Source organism: Lactuca saligna, chromosome 8, assembly GCF_052625555.1.
Source record: "Lactuca saligna cultivar CGN05327 chromosome 8, ASM5262555v1, whole genome shotgun sequence".
In the NCBI taxonomy this organism is placed as follows: Eukaryota; Viridiplantae; Streptophyta; class Magnoliopsida; order Asterales; family Asteraceae; genus Lactuca; species Lactuca saligna.
In genome coordinates, this window is record NC_136424.1 from 14,819,079 (window position 1) to 14,842,360 (window position 23,282).

The 23,282-nt window shown below is 33.7% G+C and overlaps 2 protein-coding genes across 2 annotated transcripts; one reads left to right on the plus strand and one right to left on the minus strand.

Annotated features, from left to right (window-relative positions):
• The first annotated feature begins 988 nt into the window (after positions 1 to 988).
• On the plus strand, positions 989 to 4,800 carry LOC145012581 (putative methyltransferase PMT11). Its single transcript, XM_078971379.1, has 9 exons — positions 989 to 1,972; positions 2,119 to 2,268; positions 2,371 to 2,641; positions 2,736 to 2,846; positions 2,934 to 3,093; positions 3,178 to 3,435; positions 3,517 to 3,639; positions 4,240 to 4,317; positions 4,400 to 4,800. Exons 1-9 carry the CDS (start codon positions 1,274 to 1,276, stop codon positions 4,599 to 4,601), a joined length of 2,052 nt encoding a protein of 683 aa, XP_078827505.1. The 5' UTR covers positions 989 to 1,273; the 3' UTR covers positions 4,602 to 4,800.
• A 260-nt stretch (positions 4,801 to 5,060) lies between these two features.
• HESO1 (Nucleotidyltransferase family protein) lies at positions 5,061 to 8,920 on the minus strand. Its single transcript, XM_078971380.1, has 8 exons — positions 8,473 to 8,920; positions 7,043 to 7,384; positions 6,721 to 6,899; positions 6,542 to 6,637; positions 6,388 to 6,457; positions 6,059 to 6,189; positions 5,886 to 5,996; positions 5,061 to 5,808 (listed from the first exon to the last, which is right to left on the minus strand). The coding sequence occupies exons 2-8, from the start codon at positions 7,344 to 7,346 to the stop codon at positions 5,260 to 5,262; spliced, it is 1,440 nt and encodes a 479-aa protein (XP_078827506.1). The 5' UTR covers positions 7,347 to 7,384; positions 8,473 to 8,920; the 3' UTR covers positions 5,061 to 5,259.
• Between the last annotated feature and the right edge of the window lie 14,362 nt (positions 8,921 to 23,282).

Sequence of the window (23,282 nt, forward strand, 5' to 3'; positions counted from 1 at the left end):
CCCCCATTTTTGGAATTAAAAACATTATAATCATTCCCCAAACCTTTTCTATGCAAGTTAAAACAACAAATAAATGCTTGTTGCGGATAATTTAACCAATAACATGTGAAGTAGAGTGTACTTACAATCGTGGTTTGACTAGAAAAATCCTCGGTAAAATTAGATAGATTTAGTAGGTTCCATAGTTACATCCATATGTGTAAAAAGTGAAACCTTGTAACACAAAACATTGATATGGAAAATATAATAAATCTAGAAAACGATCAACAGATGACCAACACAAACACAAAAGAAGAAGAAGAGAAACTCATCCGACCCATAATCAACTAATTGATAAAAGAATCTCTTGATGACTTTGAACATTCTTTGAAAGACCAAAAATCTTGAAGCCATAGTCACAAAAGCGAACTAATTACAAAAAGGACATACTTTTACCTAATCAATCCAAAGAGCAAATAGGTTAGACGTTGGTTAGCAATGGAGTAGGATGGAGATGCGAGAAATCGATGGTCTTGAACTTCAAAAATCAATAAAATCTACGCTTAATAAAAGTAGCAATCGATATTACTTGTTGGAGCTTGTATCCCAAAAAATCAGGGATTAAGTTATTGATTAGTAACGGAAATTATTCAAATTTGATATGATCGTTAATTAGATTTCTAAGTTACACATCGTCGGGAAAATCATTTGGTGAGGGTCTAGAAAATTACCACGTGGCAAAGAGAATATATAAAAAAAGACATGTGGCATGTTAATAATTTTTCTATTAGAAGAGAAGATGTTGATATACAAATTGCTTACAATAACTCATATTTTTCAATAAAGAAAATTCATGTTTTTCCCACAGGAAGTTGTAACTTTTAGGGTCTAAAACGGTTTTGAGAGAAAGTGTTGGGCCTAAAACAGTTTTGAGAGAAAGTTCAGGGTCATATACATATATATCTCATCGACAACTGAAAATCATTTCTTTCCTCTTCTTTTTGGATTCATAATTACACATAGGAACTTACCTATTACAAACACTCACAGACACAGACACAGACACACACATTTATACATAGATTAATAGGCGTCGTGTATCCTACGCACAGTGTGTATGAATTCAGTGTATTGCTGGCACAGTTAAAGCGCTGATTCAGATTCTCTTCGCTAACGCCGGCGAAAAAACGCAAGGAGCTTGTTGAATTGAATTGTAGGTGTATGTGTATCAGTGTATGCACATAAGGTCAGGGGAAAGGGAAGAAGGATTGGATCAGGTAATGTGGTAGCAAAGATGAAGGGATTCGATCTGTTAAAATCTTCAAGTCTGGTAAAATCCGCCGGATTCGTTTTTGTAGCTCTAGCTTTCTTCTATTTCGGTAAACAATGGTCCGAAGATCATTATCAACGAGCTATCTTCTTCAATTCTTACTCAAACGCAAGTGACAAAACCCCTTGGATCTCAATTTCCCCAAATCACAATAAAACCTTCGATGTTATTTCTCTAATCAACAACACCGAGGAATCAGAAATTCTTGCTGATCATGCCTTAGCTCCAATTCCCCAATCAACTTTGCTTTCTCAGTCACCACCACCGCCACCGCCTCCGCCTCCTCCACCCCCACCGCCACCGCCAGCAGTACAGAGATTAGGGTTAGTGGATGAGAATGGGGTAATGAGTAATGATTTTGAGGTGGGGGAGTTTGATCCGGATGGGATAGAAAATTGGAACAATGAGACGGAAGTTGCAGAAGGTGATAATGACGGAGTTAAGGTCACCATTAAGGTCCGGAAGTTTGGGATGTGTCCGGCGAGTATGAGGGAGTATATACCTTGTTTGGACAATGTTCAAGCCATCAATAGATTAAAATCAACAGAGAAAGGGGAAAAGTTCGAGCGCCATTGCCCTGAGAAAGACAAGGGATTAAACTGCTTGGTACCAGCTCCCAGGGGTTACAAACCTCCAATTCCATGGCCAAGAAGTCGTGATGAGGTAATCGTCTTCTTAATCTCTCCGATTCACATTCATTATGAAATTAAATACAGCTTCACACAGGGCAAAACTGATACAGCATCAAGCAAACTTGCTCTGTCTCTGTATTCATTTTGATTTGAATGAAATCATCTTAACACTGACAGGTATGGTATAGCAATGTTCCACATGCACAGCTAGCTGAATATAAAGGTGGTCAGAATTGGATTGTTGTAAACAAGGACAAATTTAGGTTTCCTGGAGGTGGCACACAGTTCATACATGGTGCAGATCAGTACCTGGATCAGATTTCAAAGGTATGAATACGATCTTAAAGGGAACTTTCATATCAGTTTGCTTCTTCTAGCTTCCAGATTTACAAGAAAACCTCTGAAGTAATGTTTGATGTGTGATGGTAGATGATTCCAGCCATTGGTTTTGGAAGCCAAACTCGTGTTGTATTAGATGTTGGATGTGGTGTGGCAAGTTTTGGTGCCTATTTAACCTCAAGAAATGTAGTAACTTTATCAGTAGCTCCAAAAGATGTACATGAAAACCAGATTCAGTTTGCACTTGAACGTGGTGTCCCTGCCATGGTGGCAGCTTTTGCAACAAGGCGGTTGCTTTATCCAAGCCAGGCTTTTGATTTAATCCACTGCTCAAGATGTAGAGTTAATTGGACTCGTGATGGTAACTAACTACTAACTACTAACTAACCCTTCATCATCAATCATCAATAAATAAAAAAAATTCTCACTTTTTTTACGTGTTTTTATAAATGTAGATGGGATTTTGCTGCTTGAGGTCAACAGGTTGCTTCGGGCAGGTGGATATTTTGTCTGGGCAGCACAACCAGTTTACAAACATGAACCTCTTCTTGAAGAACAATGGGAAGGTAGTAATACTATCATATATATATTATCAATGCCTCTTAAAAAATATATGTTTTTTTTTTTTTAATATTTTTATATAAATCTCTCAGTGATGATCAATCTTACAAGTCGAATTTGTTGGAATCTTGTGAAGAAAGAAGGGTATATTGCAATATGGCAGAAGCCTCTTGATAATACTTGCTATTTAAATCGTGATTTGGGTACTCAACCCCCGTTGTGTGAAAAAGAAGATAATCCAGATGATGTTTGGTGAGCTTTTTTTGTTTTCACTTTTCTTGATCGATTTTTATTAAAATAAAAATCTAATTATTGTAATATGTTGTTGTTTTATAGGTATGTGGATTTGAAGCCATGTATTGCCCGGCTGCCCGAGGATCAATCGGGAGCAAATATTACGAAATGGCCCTCGAGACTACATAATCCTCCGGAACGCCTCCACACCATAAAGCTTGATGCATTTGTGTCAAGAAAGGATTTATTCAAAGCAGAATCAAAATACTGGAAAGAAATCATAGATGGCTATTTGCGTGGTTTAAACTGGAAAAAATTCAAACTCAGAAATGTTATGGACATGAGAGCTGGCTTTGGAGGGTATGTTTGTCTTTTTAAAAATGTATTCATTTACTTAATAAAAGATTAATCATTTTTTTTTATTTTTTATTATTTTGGCAGATTTGCATCAGCCTTGATTGATAATCAAATGGATTGTTGGGTTATGAATGTTGTTCCTGTTAGTGGTCCAAATACATTGCCAGTTATTTATGATCGTGGACTAGTGGGAGTCATGCATGACTGGTAATAAAACCATTATTGTTCATTTTTATTAGAGTAATTTACATTTTTGGTCCCTGAGTATAGCTTATTTTTGCAATCTTGGTCCCCAAACGTTTTCTCTTGCAAAGTTGGTCCTTGTTCGAACTAAAGTAGTAATTTTTAGTCTCTTGAGTAAAAGCTAATTTTGCAATTTTGTTACGGAAATATTGTCATTTACCGAGTAAATTACATTTTTTGGTCCCTGTGTATAACTGATTTTTTCAATTTTGGTTTCAAAAAGTTTTATTTTGGTCCTTATTTGATGGTTTGGTAACATTTTTTGGTTCTTGTTCCAAATAAAATGAGTACATTATATGCTTGGCATCAAAATTGCAAAAAATAGCGTTACTCAGGGACCCAAGTTAGTCATTTTATTTGGAACAGGGACAAAAAGCGTTACTAGAACCTCAAATATGGACCAAAGTTGCAAGAATCAGCTATACTCTAGGACAAAAAATGTAACTTGTTCCATTTTCTTGGAAACCAAGATTGGGAGAGGAAACTCTTTGGGACGAAAGTTGAGAAAGTTAACTATACAGAGGGACCAAAAATGTAATTTACTCTTTTTATATTTGTCGACAGGTGTGAAGCATTTGATACGTATCCTAGGACGTATGATCTCCTGCATGCAGCGGGTCTTTTTTCAGTCGAACAAAAAAGGTAATACATTTTTTTTAAATGATTTTTTCTTTGTTTTTTTTTTTTTAAACATGATTTAATTGTGTTTTAAATTATTTATCAGATGCAATATGTCTAGTATTATGATCGAGATGAATAGAATACTGAGACCTGGAGGACACGTGTACATTCGTGATTCAATTTTGGTGATGGATGAGCTTCAAGAGATTGCAAAGGCAATTGGTTGGCATGTAAAGTTAAGAGATACAGCTGAGGGACCCCATGCAAGTTATAGAATCCTGATTTGTGATAAACGCCTCCGTTAATTAACATAAACTTAATTAATCTCTTACAAAAACAAAACAGGATTTATTTTTATTATACTTCTTTCCTTTCAGTTTTTAGTTTTTACAGTTGTACAGGTACACATAGGTCGCTAGTTTATTTTGTAAAGACTAACTATGTTGGAGATATTTTATATTTAAAACTAACAAGAAGAGAGTTTAGGGTGTCTTAAAACTTAAATTGGTAAATCAACTAGTAATTCAAGCTACAACCAATTATACAATAAGATTGAATGATAATTCATACTTTTTTTTTTGCTAACCACAAGGACCAAATTTTGCAGTTTAGTCTTTATAGTAAATAAGTTTCTTTCTATTCTCACATGTATTGTCTGTTAGGCTCTTTTTATGACAATCGGGTAGATACAGATGTTGCTTAAGAATTGTGCATTGATGCTAAATTGCCAACCCATACCCAATCAATGTTGCCTTTTGAAAACATAAACAATGTCCCAAAACCATCATATAAGATCAAAAAAATCTTTCAGAGTATTGACAAAGTTAGACCTCTCATCTCATCTGGACCAAAATTCATACAGTTGCAATATAGGAATTGAGAAAAAGATCAAAATCAATCCACCAACTCAAACAAACCAAACCAAACCAAACAATCTCAAAATCTCTTTTCCCAAAAACACAACTATTTCTCAGATCTTGGCCTCCATATCTGATGAACTTGTTGAGTTTGAGAAGACTGCCCTGTTGTTGGTCTCTGGTTCGCGTTCCTTTGAACTTGACTTTGACTTCCCATCAAAGGTCTCGGATTCATCATGTTCTGATACATAAAAGGTTGTTGCTGTAATACTTGTCCGGGTGCACATGCACCACGAGGATATACACCTCCTCCTCTGTTCACCTGCAAACCACCATTGTTGTTGCCGGTGTTCCTATATGGCAACTGCAAATGGGCCCCACCACCCCTAACATTACTGCTACCAACAGGGTTTCTTTGAACATGTGGGCCCCGATTCATGCCATTGACACCAATACCACCACCAACAAAGCTTGGAACTTGAGATCTTGACATAATACTCAAAACTTCAGGCCTCACAAGAACAGCAAGTGGATGGGTCAGATTAGGAGAAGTCAGCTTCTCATAGCTGCTTTGAAACACCTGTGCAATTTTCATCAAGTTTCTGTGCCCAACAGCCCTTGCACAATTCATCGGTTGCTCAAACGGGTCCTCGATCTATATCACCATTTTCACAAAATCACTCTCCACTTATTTTTTAATATAAAACAAAGAGAGAGGGGTAGAAAACGTACAAATAGCGCGTAAGTTTTGGGCTGCCATATCATATTTGTATCAATATCTTCCCATTGTCCATTATACGGACTAATCCCTTGTGTTGATGCCCTCACATTAATGTCACAAAACTGAAAAAAAATATGTTTTATTTAGAATCTTCAACAGAATAATAAATAAAAGCCAAACTTACCTTCTCAAGAAATGAAATAAAAAGATCTGCTAAAGAGCTTCTGTTAACCCTTCTTGACTTGTCTGATTTAATCCTGTTTATGCTCAAACTACATGCGTCTTCAATGTTCTTTTCAGCAACAGCTCTCACACCTTATTGTTATTCAAAATTTAGTGTTAAGCCACATCAAAATGAAGGAAAATATAAGAAAATTGTGGAGAATAGCAATGTACTTCAGTCTCCTATATATCTAGGCAATGTACTTTATTTTTTTATTAATAAAAATATTGAAGTACGTTGCTATTTGCTTCATTTTGCCCTTCAAATATATGTTAAAAGTTAAAATATACCAAAAAGATCAGCAGCCATATTCCCTTGGTAAATTTCACTTAAAGGAGGTAGAATAGCAGGTTCGCAAGTCTGCAAACAGAAACAACTTTTTTTTAAAAAAAAAAATGAAATGAACACTACAAAAATAAATATAAAAAGGTAAAAAAAAATCACCTGAAAGTGAAATATGATGAGTAAGCTAAGGGAATAAGAATTTAAAGTCCCGGTTTTGGGATCATTAATACCATGTGCTTTTGCCCATTCTTTGACCTAAAAATAACAACAATACCGATTTAGCTTATCATAAGTTCTTGTTAACAATTGTAAAATAAAAAAAGAAAAAAAAAACATACAATTAAAACCAAATCACGAAAACGCCCATCAATTTCGTTTATCCAAAACAACATTTTAGACTTCATTTGACCAGTCAAATTGTTGATGGAAATATCACAAGAGATATTGTCCTTGTTGCTATCACATTTCAAGATTGGGACTCTTGCATGTGATATGTATTTTATCCCATGAAATCCACCTGTAAAATAAAAATCCACATCATCAATACAATCAAAATACAAACATTTATCAAAAGAGTAAACTAGGTTGCTATTTCTTTCAATTTGGCTAAAACTTAACAATTAAAAACCAAAAAAAAAAAAAAAAAAAAAAAAAACATACCTTTTCTTTTTAGAGCTTTTAGCACATCCAATAGCAAAGTTTGCTTGTACTTTTTTCCAGCAGAAGAAATGTAAGAACCATTTGGTAATTCAATGGAAACATCTAAATCACCCCATCTTGTAAAAAGATTAGACACAAAAGAACCAAAAGGCTCCACTGTAGCACCTCTAAGAATTTCCAAAGTTTCAATGACAGATCGAAGATCATTAATGATTTGAAATCGTTTTGACCAATCATCTTGTGTAGGGTTGACCACATAAAGAATGTCTGTGAGAGTAACTGCCAATGTATAATTGGAGTTCATCTTCGAGCTCCAAATGAATCAGAATCTTGTAGATATGACTGAAAACATATATATATATATATATATATATATATATATATATATATATATATATATATATATATAAAAAAAAGATTTTAGGAATCCAAACCGGATAAAAGAGTCAGCATCGCTTGGAGAAAGATACATTGTGATTCGATAATTATGAACATGCTAGAAAAGCATCAAACATTAATCTCCAAATCCAATCAACAAACACAAATTAACAACAAATAATTCATAAGAGATAACATGCATTTGGTAGATTTGCATAAGAATCAAACACGGGTAACAAAGTTAACAAGGTTATACCTGAGAACCTCAAAAGATCGGCTTCCTAGGTGAATTTGAGCTTGAAAAGAGTAGGCAAATGAATGAGAGGGGTAATTTAGGTAGAGAATAGGTAACCCTAAATTTGTCTATTGAAATAGGTATACGCATTCGGCCCAACAGAAGAGGCCCATCCCAAATAGGAAACCCAAAAAAGATTTAATTCACGCGATCCGAATATTAGATGGTTTAAATTTGGCAAATGCTGGATTTTGAATCACAATGCACATTAGTTTAATTGTAGAACATGCATTGAAAGCAATAAGCACAATAATGTACTTTGTGTAATCCATTAAGTTTGAGTTTGAGGGTTGTTTCACAAATTCTGTAACCATTTACACTATGCAATCTTGTTCTTAATCTCATTGTTTATATGAAATGCAACAAATCATTTAACCATTTTGATTGCTTTTCAAGTACATACATACACTGGGATTCAGTTTCTGAACCCTAAAAGCAAGCTATGTGTCAGATGAACACTCAGAATCAATAAACTACTTCAATATGAGAACTAATATAGCAAAACAGTGTGTTATACTAAATAGTAAATACCCATCCATTTCAGAAGAAAAGGTGAACAAAAAGTCATTTCCAGCTTCAAAATAGATCAAGAACAGAACCAATATCAATTTCACATTCATGAAACTAACAGATGTGGCAATCAATTTGAAGTTTGTCTGTTAAAAACAGATGGACTATTCGATCAACTAGGCAATTGCCAATTCGAAAATTACTATCATGTATAAATAAAACCATCAATGACAAATGAATTTCATACCATTATATATGATGAACGGAGAATTCAAGGTTTAACGCCGAACAGGATACAAGAGGTTTGAATCTTGAAAGGGTAAACATCATCTGGGATTGCTTTGAAACATGCTAACAATAGAATAACGAAGTAGAAGGTAAATCATATGGGGTTTTACTTTTACAGAGGGTGTTTAGATCAATAAAATTGAAGGGGAAAAGTGTGAGAATATGCATTTGGAAGAAAGAAGGGTTTTGTTGCGGCGGTGAAGAAAAGTTTGTGGCGAGTGTTGGGGGCATTAATGGAACGCGGGAAAGGATGGGGAAAGCGGTCAAATGGCCTGCCTGCCTGCCTCTCTCACATCTGGTTATGCCTGTGCTGATGTAACAAAGATTCCAAATCTTGAATTAGGGTTTTTCCATTGAAATTATGAAGGATGTGATGACTAGCTTTTTGCAAGTAATGAAACATGCTCTGTTAAAGTTTTGAATTTAATATTTTCAAAAAGGTTATTATCCTAAAAGCAATAAGATTTAGGTGTCGGTTTGAATATATATATATATATATATATATATATATATATATATATATATATATATATATATATATATATATATATATATATATATATAGGGAAATGATCAAATGAGAACACCTAAAAGATTGAGAACGCGAAAACAAGTATATTCATTCGTGATTTCATGTATTCATTTGTGGAGAAATGATAATTTTTACGCACAAACAACATGAATATGTTTTTTCTCTTTCAATTGAAATTAAAGACGTAAAAATTTATCATTTCTCCACAAATGAATACATAGAATCGCAAATGAATATACTTTGTTCTCGCGTTTTCAACCTTTTTAGTATTCTCATTTGATCGTACTCCTATATATATATATATATATTATTTTGTCGTTATACATTAAAACTTGTCCGGCTTATGAACAATACGGTTCATAAACCGGCTTCAAGTCTTTCGTTACAAGTCTTTATACTCATCAGCTTTTTTTCGCACTGTCTTTTTTAGAGTATGCCAAATAATATACAAAATATAAATGAGTGGCAAAATTCTTCAAACGATAGCAAAATATAACTATATATGCATTACCAATTAAATTGTTAATTTTAAGTTGCACACGATATTGTTTTACATCATTAAAATAATCTAAAATTGAGTATAATCGACAAAGACAATAATATATTATCTTATACTAATTTCAAGTTTTGAATGGAATAAGCCATATCACAGCCTTAATTTCGTTTATTTAACAGAAATATATATATATATATATATATATATATATATATATATATATATAGAGAGGGAGAGAGAGAGAGAGAGAAAGAGAGAGAGGTTATTTTGTTTTTACTAACTGTTTGTATGTCAGAATGCACAGATCTGAACCACCGGATGAATAGATACAACAGTCATGATATGAGGGTCTATTATATTATAATAGGGTAACATGTATCATATAATCACATAAATTTTAGTCAAAGGGTATTTTGGTCAATTAACCTACTTTAAAAAATGAAAATTTCGGATTTTAAAGGATTATTAATTCCTTTATTTTTTAAAAATCTGAATTTCATAAATTAATTCTAATTAAATTTTAATATTATTTTTAATAATAACCGACTTTATTCTCTCAGAATGACAAAAAATCAACAACAAACTAGTAAATAAATTTGCAATTTTATTCTAGCAGAATATTGTTTCATTCAAGATTCTTTTTATATTAAATATGTTTAAAGAATTATACAACATATTATTAAGAACAACATTTTCTAAAGAATACGGATTTTATTCTTTAAAAATTACTATTTACATTAATCCGTAAAGAAAAAAAAACAATTATTACATTCATTCTAAAAAAATTATGACTAATAATGATTTAAGGATTGTATTTATTCTTAAATATTAAAATTAAAAATGGTTTAAAAAGAAAAAAACTGCAAAATCTAACAAAAACGCTAATACATTCCGAAAGAATATTATTGTTAATAAACAATTATAAATTCTGACATAATACATTCTGCTAGAATACAATATCGTTCTTTATGTTTTCTTCATTTTCCACATTAATAGCAACATCTTCAAAACCTAAATTCACAAAGAAAAGATAATCAACTTTCAAATATTAAAAATTTTAGTGCAATAAATAAAATAAAACAATAAATTTCGATAGAATGTGATATACACTCAAATAGAATATAATTATAATTTTTACAAACCAACATTAACAATCATCCCTAAACTTGCAATGTATATTTTTCTGAAAGAATGTAATGTTTATTATTTAGGATGTCATTCTATAAAGATCGATACCAATAACAAGAATGGAAACCAATTCCATTCTAGCAGAATGATCAACATTAAAATGCATTAAAAAAAACCTAACAATCTAAAGAGAAAAAAGAACTACGAAATTGAAATAGCAGGAACTTCTTTAACCATCTTCGACTTGATCAATCAAGTATCAAGAACAAATGAAAAATCAAGAAAAATCAAGTATCAAGAACAAATGGAAAATCAAGAAGAATTAAGTACCAACAACACATGGAAAATCAAGAACATTCTACCTTACAAAAAAATTGAAATCCTCCATGAAACGTGATAGGAGAAGGTTCAAATCGAGGGGAGCCGATGTACTATCTGAACTACAACTATTCGGTACTTGCATAGTTTCTTGAAGCCTTTTGGTTCCTTGAAGAATGAAGAACTTGGTGGTGGTGTGTATGTGCGAGTGGTGATCGGCGATAGAGATGATAGTGAAACTATGAAGTCGAGATCTGTGATTTCTTTTTCTTTTGTAGGTGAAGAAGACGTGAAATAATAGAGAGAGATTAGGTCAAACCTAACTATTATGTTTCCTTAATTGAAGGGGTTTAATTAAATGATCTCATTAACTGAATGCGTCAAAAACCCAGAAATACCCTTTTGATTTAAATAATTATTTAATTATTTGCTAAATTGTGATCGGTGCATTTAGGAACATAATAGTTGCTAGAAATATTTAAACATAACTCTCTATCTCTCTCTCTCTCTCTTTGTGTGTATGTGTGTGTGTGTGTGTATATATATATATATATATATATATATATATATATATATATATATATATATAACCTTAGTTTTATGTGAGTGGGCCAAGGCCCACTCTTGCTCTATATCAGCTACGCCCATGTCTCTCAGCAATATCCGTCTTCCACGATGGACGACATCCTTCTAAGTGTTGCTTCCTGTTTCTTATTGGTTTAATTCTAGAAAAAAATGGTGCAAGGGTATTTTTGGAAAATTGCATTTTATTAAGTTTATTTTCTAGTTTTAGAGTATGAGTCAAATACTTTGTTTAGCATAAATATAGGACGTATGTAATCTTGTAATTCATTCAAAAACAAGTTACATTTAGCACCTTTTAATTTGACAACAAGAAATCGAGCAATAACCATGTTTTAACAATTTTATTTTTTCATTCCCATGTTCGTACCTTTCTTCTACACTGCCTATCTCTTGTTTTTCCTTGGTGAACAATGTGCATATTTAGAGCTTAAACCAGGTAAGTCGATCACACCATGGATGGGTACAAGAAAGATGGAACATCATTGCTTCATTACACGATGTTGGCATGCAACAATTACGACGTATGGTCCATAAAGATGGGGGTATTTATGCGGGCACAAGATGTTTGGGAGGTTGTGGAACCGAAGAACCCTCAAAACGACGTACATATGTCAAGAATGACAAGATGGTGTTGGCAGCCATCTACCTAGGATTCCCAAAGGAAGCTTTGTTGTCGATTACGCAGAAGCAACCAACAAAATAAGCACATGATACTCTTAAAGTCATGTATCTTGGAGGGGATATTGTAAAGGCTGTGAAAGTACAAACCCTAAAGGCAGAACTTGAAGTTCTAGCCTTGAAGGAAACAAATTTGATCGATTACTGCGCTCTCAATATAAATAACATAGTAAGTAACATCCGAGTTTTAGGGTGCACAATGGAAGAGCAATATGTGGCAAAGAAGTTTTTTAGGGCAGCCTAACAAGGTTCGTGAAAATTGTATCAACCATTAAACAATTTGCGGTACTTAAAACCATGACGATTGAAGAAGTGATCAACCATTTGAAGGATTATGGAGAAAGAGTTTGGGGATCTAGTGAAGTGGATGAAAATACGTTACTCCTAACTCATCAAGAGTGTGTAGAAAAGATGAAGAAAAAGGGCTATAGCTTCAAAAACTAGAATAAGTCATATTGTTGTAACAATGATGTAATGTCCGCAATTTCGGGCTATATGTTTAGAGTATATTCGTAATCATTATACATTTTATCGAACAATTAAAATCGTTGATTAGAATAATTGTTCTTCATATGTGTTGCGATCTAATAAATATTTATCGTATGGACATTAAGGTGACGAATATTATGATTGTTATAATATTTGTAGAAAACCATAAAATAAAATTCATCGTTGAAGCGATAAAATAAATATTAAAAATAAAAGATTATTTATGATAAATAATCTTAATGAAAGTTGTAATATACATAATGACAACTTTGTGGATATAAAGAACGCTCAAATATGACTGCGTACGGGAAATTTATGATTTATCTAAGTTTTGCGTTCAAAACAAATACGATAATGTGTGTCATAAAAAGTGAATTGGAGATAAGTTTTTTTATTACCCTAAGTGAAGTGATATAAACTAAAGTCGTAGTACTTGTAATTAGAAAATAGTGCATATAAAGAAAACCTAAATCTGACTTCGTATGAGGAAGTTATGATTTTTCAAAGTTTTGAGTGCGACAAATAGTGCGCAACACATAAATCGAAATTGAAATCGGCTGATTGTTAGCCAAAACGATGTAAACGATATATGAATATCTCATAAATACAAATTCATTGATATAAAGACAGTCGAGAACGGAGCTCCTATGTGAAGGATTTAAGCGAAACTTAGTATCTAAGTTTCGAAATGCTGCGAAATCTGTTCAGATTTGTAAAATTGGAATACAATGAGAATTAGCCAATGGAGTCTAAATGAAAATTGTAGTAATCATCGATACAAAGTCATAGATATAAAGAATGTAGAAAACAAAGTTTGTATGAAAAAGTTATGAAATTCGCAACATTATTTATAGCGCAAACCCTTTTGAACCGTAACATCATAAATAAATTGAAAATTAGCCAATGAAGTCTAAATAAAAGTTGTAGTACTTGTCGATAGCTACGCGTGGATATAAAATCCATCAAAAACAAAGTTTCTATGCACAAGTTATGATTTTTAGAAAATTAGTAAATTCAGATAGATAGGATCTAGTCACGTGTCACATTGGATCACAACCACTTGTCGCATGCAGAATAAACCCTTCATCCCTAAATTCATGCGATGTGGATAAATGAGGAGTTGCCACAAAGGCAGGGCACAACATGCCTTTCTATTTTCTCTATATATACTTCCGATTTTTCACTCGGTTCCCACCACCTCCTCTCCTAAACTCTCTCAAATTTTTTGGAGGCCCGAATTTAGTAGTTCTTAGGTGTTTAAAGTGGATTTTCCAAATGATATAATGAATTTATATTTTCTCTATATATACCCTGCTTTAAGTATAACTTATAATTTACTTCGCAAATGCTATTATGAATTTATATTTTCTCTATTTTCTCTCTCTCTCTCTCTCTCTATATATATATATATATATATATATATATATATATATATATATATATCGTGCTTTAAGTATAACTTATAATTTACTTCACAAATGCTATTATGAATTGATAAGTAAGATTTATCAGTATTACCAATCACTATATTGACCGATCTAATTATGGGAATGATGTCAAGACACTATCAATGAGGTGTTTAAAGTGGATTTTCCAAACAATATATCTTTATATGGTAAACGGATCCTACATCCAATACGATCTTACATGGTTGTTTCTTTTTTTTTTTTTTGGAAAGGGATCTTCCCTAACGAGGGTTTCCGGGCCAGCTTTCGCGCACCGACTAATCCCCCGATGCAAACATAAAGCTTTGCTTCATGCCCTGGAGTCACTACAGGCGAACCTCCATGGCCACAAGGGCTGAGTGGTGCCAGGATTTGAACATGGGTCAATAGGTTATCCATCATATCTTCCACATGTCTTACCAAGTCACCACAACCCAAGTGGTTTCATGGTTGTTTCTTATCAGCTACAAGTCGGTGTTCTTTTGAAATTATTGATAAATCTGATAAAAAAAACTTTATAATGATTAAACTTTATAAATACGAACGGATACTAAGGCTTAGTAATATCCGTGCTTAGGTCACTTTAAAAGGAAATCTGAAGTGTCAATCAAAAGCTGACTTTCCCGTGAGTCTTCCACCTACATCAAGTTAGGGCATAGTTACTTTCATGAACATGATTCTACTATAAGTATTTATTAAAACTATTAAATATGTGTTGAGAGTTTATACACGAAATAATTGTTTATTATCTGGAATATGTGTTAAACGAATATTTGATAAAATGCATTGTTTGAACCAGATAGGGTTATATACGTGTTAAGTAAATATATGGTATTATTCTATGATAATCCTAAGAAAAGTATTATTACTTAAAAAGACTAATGTGTATTAAATAGTTGATATTTTGTGTTAGATATATACACTAAATTATAATAGTGTTGTTCTTATAGGATTGGTATTGAAAGTTTGATTTCTAGGATTATAGTCTCGTCTAGTTTTAATCTAAAACGTATAAAGGATTTTTAGATCCCATTAAGTTGGATAAAAGTATAATTCTATATTGTATTGTGATAGTACGGTATAAACAGAAAAACAGTTTTGAAAGATATTTATAAGCAGTATAGTCTTGCCAAGTAATGAAATAAGACTTTTAAGGAATGTTTAGTTCGAGTTAAGTTGAAAGGATGTTAAGTTATACCTTGTATTGTAAAAATATTACATAGGCAGGAAATTTGTGTTGGAGGTTAATTACAGATATTGTAATATTGTTTAGTTATACCCTAATACCTAAAGAGGATGCTTAGTTCAATAAAGTTTGGATATTAGATAACATTATGTTAAGGGTGTGTGAGAGATAGGAACAAAGAGTAGAACTCTGTTCGATGAAACTAATGATTTGGTAGGGTAGGGGTGCGTATAGGAGTACTATATTAGTATTCCCCCTCCTCTTTTTAGGCCCCTACTCTGCTGATAATGAGATATGGAACCCCGTCCACTCTCATCTAGTGGTGAGATACGGGATCTTGCCCACACTCACCTCCCTACCAGGAACATACAAGTATCACAAAGACAACAAGTATAACTAACCGTAGTTCGGAAACATACGTATAACCTTCCTCACGCCCCGCCCGACATCAGACTTTAGTTCGAAACATACTGATACCATAATCTACTCATTCATAACATACTCGAATAATACTAAGATACGGGCCCATCCCACACTTAGCTATTAATCATAAACAAGTATAAGATATGTGGCCAGCCCACACTTAGCTACTCTACACGGGCCGAATTGGTGCCTTCGACCCGTTCCTACAGGAGAAAACTCATCTCACAAGCTGATTGTAGAATCCCGCGAACAGAACTCTCGCTACTAGTTGGTAGATCCCCGAACTGCTGATCTCTTGACTCCCTGAGCTACTGAACATTATACAAATTAGATAAGTCTGGGATACTTATAACTTAACCATAGGACCTCACTGGGGTAGAAGACCATTCTACCCTCACATACTGTTGTCCAAGTATGGACTCTACTCAACCCTCTTGAACCCTTTCCATACTTCATAACCACCCCATGGTCAGCCTTGGTCAAAGTCAACGTCCAGTCAAAGTTAAAGTCAACACTCCGAGTTGACTCAAATCGTCGAGTCATCCCCCTGACTCGTCAAGTTCCCATTGTTACTCATAGTTGTAATAAAATGATTCAACTCGTCGAGCCCCTCCTCAGACTCATCGAGTTCCACCCTTTTCATAATCGGGGCAAATCGTTCTAATTCGTCGAGTGTAATGCCCGTAGATCAGGGCTAGTCAATTTAGAGACAATGAGCGTCAAAAATGACTTTTTGATAGAATATTATTTAGAAGGAGTAATCTTAACTAAGTCGTAGTGTATGTCACAAGGTTTCCGTGCATATAAAGAATGCCAAAATCCGAGTTATAACGAAGAAGTTATGACTTGTTGACGTTTTGCGACAGACACACAACGCGACGTAAATAGTGAATTTACGATAGAGCTATATTTGGATTTAGCGATCTAAACAAAAGTCGTAGAATATGTTAAACCGAGAGTGTGCATGAAATAAACATCCAGATCTGACTTCGTATGAGGAAGTTATGATTTTTCGAAGTTTCAGCATTAGTAGTATGCAACCCGAAGTTCGAATTTGAGATTGAGTGATTTCTAGCCGATAACAATCTAAATGATAATCAAAGATCTCGTTGATAGTAGTTCAACGGTAAAAAGACAGACGAAAACGGACGTCAGATGAAGAAGTTATGAGTTTATAACGGAGTTTTCCTGTCTCTGCCCACTAAAAATAATATATAAATAATATAATAAAAATAAATTCAAAATTAGCCGAAGAATTCTAAATGAAAGTTGTAGATCTTGTTTTTACCTACGCTTCGATATAAATAATGTCGAAAACCGAGTTCGTATGCGAAAGTTATGAATTTATGAAGTTCGGGGCGCGAAATACCAAAAATGTCAGAGTTCACGATGTGAATACAGTGTTCACGATGTGAACTCAGTACTTATGACTTCTGGAGCTTGACAGACGCAACTTGCGATGACGCATGCAGTGACGACTGAACTCACAGCGTAAATATTTGAGATTCACGACGTGAATCCATAAAATCAGCCCTATAAATAGAAATCGAAGGGCAGCCGATTTAGGTTGCTAGTTTATCACTCTCCCACTCCCGATACCCTCTCTAAGCCCTATTTTAATCCCCCAAAGCCCTGGTATCATCCCGAGACCCAAAGCAAGTCCTGAAGCCCGAAGATCCCGAGAAGAAAAGAGTTTCAGAGCCGAAGCTCTGCCCGCAAGAAGCCCGGTTTTTGTGAAGATCTCCCAGTTTCACCGAAGAATACCACTTCTACAAGTCGTAGCGTTGTCCGATCATTTTCTGATCAAGTGAGTGTATAGTCCCTTTCATAAACACGATTTTAATACAAGTATTGTGAAAGACCCCAACTTTCGTATTTATGAAAGACCTAAACTTTCATACTATTCCAACATTATTCTTAAGTTACTTCCTCAAAACATGATACATGCATATTTATAAAACAATATTTTATATTAATAAAGTGATTACAAAAGATTGGATACAAACCGACTAAGTTTTATTACATTTCATGTCTACCCAGGAATCTACTATTCATATACATACATGAACATTAAAATACAGAGAAATAGTATTAACTATTCTAAATCTTTCAGCAGTATAAAACTATATTGGATACTCATCACCTGCAATTGTTAAATATTAAGAGGGATAAGCGATAATGCTTAGTGAATTCAATAAATAGATACAATATAATCTTATGCATTATATATACCAATATGACAGAAGCAAAAGGGAACAAGAACAACAATAGCATATGCGTATCATATGTCAGCTTTCAATAACAACTCAAGATTTGATTCAAAGATTTACGATCAATGAGACATAACGATTTCAATACTTGATATGCATCAATAAAGCTTTGGCCCAAATGGCACATAAGACATATAATTTCATATTAACATTTTGGTAGATTTCAGGCTTATAGCCCTGTCTAACCATTTGCCAATACCATAGAATAGAGTTCATTCTCTTACGGAGTCATGCTCTACATGGTCAGAGGCTACATACCATTCCTATCTAACCTTCTGCCAATGCCATAGAATATAAGTCATTCTCTTACGAGACGTGTTCTACATGGCCAGAGGCTACATACCAGTACCACCATGAATCTAAGTCCTTTCGCTGATCACATGGTCAAAGGTATGACTTTTGCTATAAAAATAGCGAATAAAATAACATGGGAAAATAACCCGGAATAATAACACTGAAAAACACATAGCACATATAACACATAACATACAATTGTTCCTATATATTGAACTCACCTTAAAATAATCGGGGGTTAAAATAGTAATTTGAGCAGCACTTCGGCTCTAAATATGACTTTCTAGGGCAAAACCGAGGTTTTTAGTTGAAAACCGGACTTTACTCGGGCAGAGTTTCAACTTGAAAATAAGATTTTCTCGGGAACTTCGGGGCGTCGGGGCTTCCTTCAGATGTCGGGGATGATACCGGGACTTCGAGGGGTTGAAAGTGGGTTAAATGGGTGAAAGAGGGTGTAAAAGAGTGAAAATAAGCAAACATTTCCGGAGACCTTCGCATCCCTCATATAGGGTGCGAAGCACCTTACTACGCGGGGCGTACATCATTGGTACGCTGGATACGCTAGGTGTCACCAGCTCGGACTTTGGGCCTCGGACGTGGCTTCTATGTGGCGACCAAGCGAAGACGGTAGACGTGGCTGACTCCGGACCGGATACGTGTGAGGTACGCTGGGCGTAACTCTCGCGTACGCGGGAAGTACGGCTCCGGATAATACTTCGATTTTTCATTTATTTTTATTTAATAACTTCAAAAATTCATATCTTTCACATATGAACTCCGTTTTTGACGATCTTTATATGCACGCGTAGGTGAGAATATACTCTACAACTTTTGTTTAGACTTTGTCAGCAAATTTTGAGTTTATTTTTATTATTATATTTTTAACAGACTGGGACAGGAAAATCCGTTAAAAATTCATAACCTCTTCATCCAACGTCCGTTTTCGTCAGACTTTTTACCGTTGTACTACAAATGACGAGATCTTTAATTCTCGTTTAGGTTGTATCGACTGAATATCGCTCGATCTAAAATTCGAGTTTTTAGCTGTCTACTGCTAATCCGAAACTTAGAAAAATCATAACTTCCTCATACGAAGTCAGATTTTGGCGTTCTTTTTATCGAACTTCTCGGTTTAACGAATACTATGACTTTCATTTAGATCACTAAGGCTAAAAATTAGTTCATCAAAAACTCACTTTTTACGTCATTGTTTTGTCGCGGATCTTCGATTGGTCATAACTTCTTCGTTATAACTCGGATTTCGATGAGGGTTTCACCTAAACATTTCTAACGGGGTTATTTACAAGTTTCAATAATAAAATTTTACTTATTCAAATTTTATATTTTCGCTAAATTTCGTTATTTGACTTTTAATTGGAATCTCATAAGACTTCAAATATTTTCTGAGTGATTCTAAACACAGTTTTACTTCATTATTAGTAAAAACTATCTGTTAGAACTCAACACTCAATTTCACATAATATTATTCTCTTTTATAATTTACAATACACGTTAACTAAACGTGTATGTTACATATTGTTTGAATGTATTAAGTATATGTTTGGTGTGAGTGTATAGTTACTTTCTTCTAACACATAGATATGAAGTATTTGCTATGAAATATGTGTTATGTGTTTATATATTTTTTTTATTTGATATGGATGTTGGATGAGTGTCTTATATAGGTTTGTATATGATTTAAACTATATATGTAATTTATATCTACAAATATGTTGGGTAGAACATGGGTAGATAGAATAGTTGGTGTGTGATGAGAGATGGTATAAGTAAACCCTGGTGGCTATGGAGTTAGCGCCTGTTAAAGTAAACCTTGGTAACTATGGAGTTAGCGCATGTTGAGTAAACCTTGGCGACTATGGAGTTAGCGCTTGTTAAGTGAACCTTGGTGACTATGGAGTTAGCGCCTGTTAAAGTACACATTGGCGACTATGGAGTTAGCGCATGTTGAGTAAACCTTGGCGACTATTGATTTAACGCTTGTTAAGTGAACCTTGGTGACTATGAAGTTAGCGCCTGATAGCTATGGATTTAGTACCTGATAGATAAACTTTGGCAGCAATGGACTTCATGCCAATTCCTTAGGTAAATCCTTAGGAACCTTGGCGACTATGGAGTTAGCGCTTGTTAAGTGAACCTTGGTGACTATGAAGTTAGCGCCTGATAGCTATGGACTTAGTACCTGATAGATAAACTTTGGCAGCAATGGACTTCATGACAATTCCTTAGTTAAATCCTTAGGAACGAATGAATAAAGGATAGTTGATTCTTAGGATAAAACCTTAAGAAATATAGAAGATAATGAGGATGAGTAATTAGGTTGATTGTTTGATGATTAAATATAATAATTATATTATTGTGGGTTGAAAACCCTATATGCTCACCAGGCTCCTAAGCCCGACCCACTCAGTTTTCTTTGCATTACAGGTAATTGCACAAGAGTATAAGTTGGTGGACTTGACGAGAAATTTTGGATTATAGATCAGTAGTTATAAATAACTGTTGTAAGGTCTATTTTATACTGTTTATGCTTTTGTTCTGTATCGAAACATGACATCCCGAGATTTTGTTATTTAATGAAAATACATTTCTTTAAAGAAATGCTTTGATAAATTCTTATCATATTTTGTTTGGGAACAAATTCTGCAACAGTTTTCTTTAAAAGATTACTCTGATTTTAAAATAGAGCATAAAAAAATCGGTCTTTTCTGGTCGTGGAATTGGGGATGTCACATCGAGTACCTCCATGGAATCGTCGAGTTCTTTGGTCTGTTGCTCGATCTCGATGGGTTAATCCCCTAATCTTCAGATCTCGTCTTCCTACTTCACATATACTATGGAAATGTCCTTTTTGTTGGATTAGTGTCTAAGTCCATAACTATTTTGGTATGTACTTGACCCGATGGTGCATGGTCCTTTTGGGTTGCCTTCACCAAAGCAACTTGATTGGAGAAATATATATAGAGAGAGAGAGGATAATATGATTTATTAATATGTTATGAGAATAATATATTAAAGGAGAAATCGTATTTGTTTAATTAATATTGGTCAATAATTAATTAGGAATTAATTTTGTGATCAAGTGTAATTAATTAAACTAGAGGGGCTGATTTGTAATTATGTGATAGTTACAAAATAAGGTAAGGATTATCTTATTATTAGGGTGAACGAATTTGAGGTGATAAGGCCTTAGAATTCGACTATGATAAGGATTCAAGGATTATCTTATGGGTTGCTTTGTGGATAAGCAACTAGATAAGGATAATGACTGAAACCCTATCTCTACACCTATATAAACACCCCTTGGCTCATGAATTCGTGTATCCCTTCCCAAGGAGTCCTAAGGACGAATTCTAACCTCTCTCCTCTCTCTTTATACCTTCTCCATTTGCTCTTGGTGTTTGTAAGCCATTAGAGGAGTGACACTTGTGACTCTAAGCATTCCAAAGTCATTACAAGGAGATTTGGGATTGTTATTGCTACATAACAATCAAGGTATGATCTTAAACCTAATTACATATTAATATGATTACTTGAATGCTAGAATTAGGGTTTATAGTCTTGGATTCAAAGCATGTACAATAGAGAAACCTAGATCCGAGCATTAGGGTTTGTATGAGCACATAGGATGTCTTATGACCAAAACCCATCAGTGGTATTAGAGCCTAGGATGGTTTCAATTGTATTGATGCATTATATATCTAAAAAATTCGATTTTTTGGTGTTCTAGAGGCTGGACTCGACGAGTCCAGGCTTGACTCGACGAGTCAACTCGTCAGATAATGCTTATCTCGGGATTTCTTGTTGTTTTTGCATATGGATAGTTACCTTATCATGTTAGATCAATATTAATCCGATTATATGATATATTTGACTATATTTTTGATCTAAATGAAGATATTTATCAATTAATAAGATAATTGTTTCCTTATAAGATAATTGATTAACTATTTTGAGTAAATTGATAAATTATTTTGCAAGAAATCATTGAATATGGATAATTATGTGATTAAATGTTAATTTAAAATTATTTGTTATTTGATCCTTGTTGTTATGAAAAGTTTCATATTTTCCCCTTTAGGTTTTATAGTTTAAATTTGAACCTAAAAGTTTTGTTGTTTTGAAATTTAAATAGTTGAAACCCTAATGTTTTGAAAAAGGTTTCAAAACTTGCCCTCAAGTTTTGGAATTTAAATTTTGATTAAATAGTTTAATTTTGATGTATATTTAAATTCTAAACCCAAATATTTTGAAATGTTTCAAAACTTGCCCTCAAGTTTTGGAATTTAAAAGTTGATTGAAAGTTAATTAGGAATGTTAAATTCTAAAACCCTAGTAATGTTTTGAAAAGTTCAAATACACCCTTATGGTTTTATTAATTAATTAAGGTGTATAGTTAAAAGAGATTTAATAAATCCATAAAAGCTTAGGTTAACAAATTAATTGAATTAAAAGTGTAATTGTTAAAGTTAACCACATAGTATTTTAAAGGTTATAAAATACACCCTATACTATATATAACATTAAAAGTCTAACATTATATATGTATAACTAAAAGTCAGTCTTACCGTTAGTAGGCCTCATTCACGAAGCTGGTCTATAAGGGGTATTTAAGGAAATTGCCTATAAAATGGCGATTGAATGGGTATCCACTCTTACCCACCGCACTCTTGACCAGTGGAGGGTTGTTAGCCGAACGGGTAGGATAGGACGAAACCTTCCATTATAAGTATAATGAAATACAAAGTAACTAAATGTTTTTCTAATTCCCAATCTTAGTTACTTAGGCAAAAGTGAATTGATGCAATTCCATGAAATTACACTTTGTGCCCTTGCAAAGATGTTAGTGGAGCGTGTGTGGTTTACCAGCACACTAAATGGTTCTAAGCAAAGGTAGCAAAGGGTGA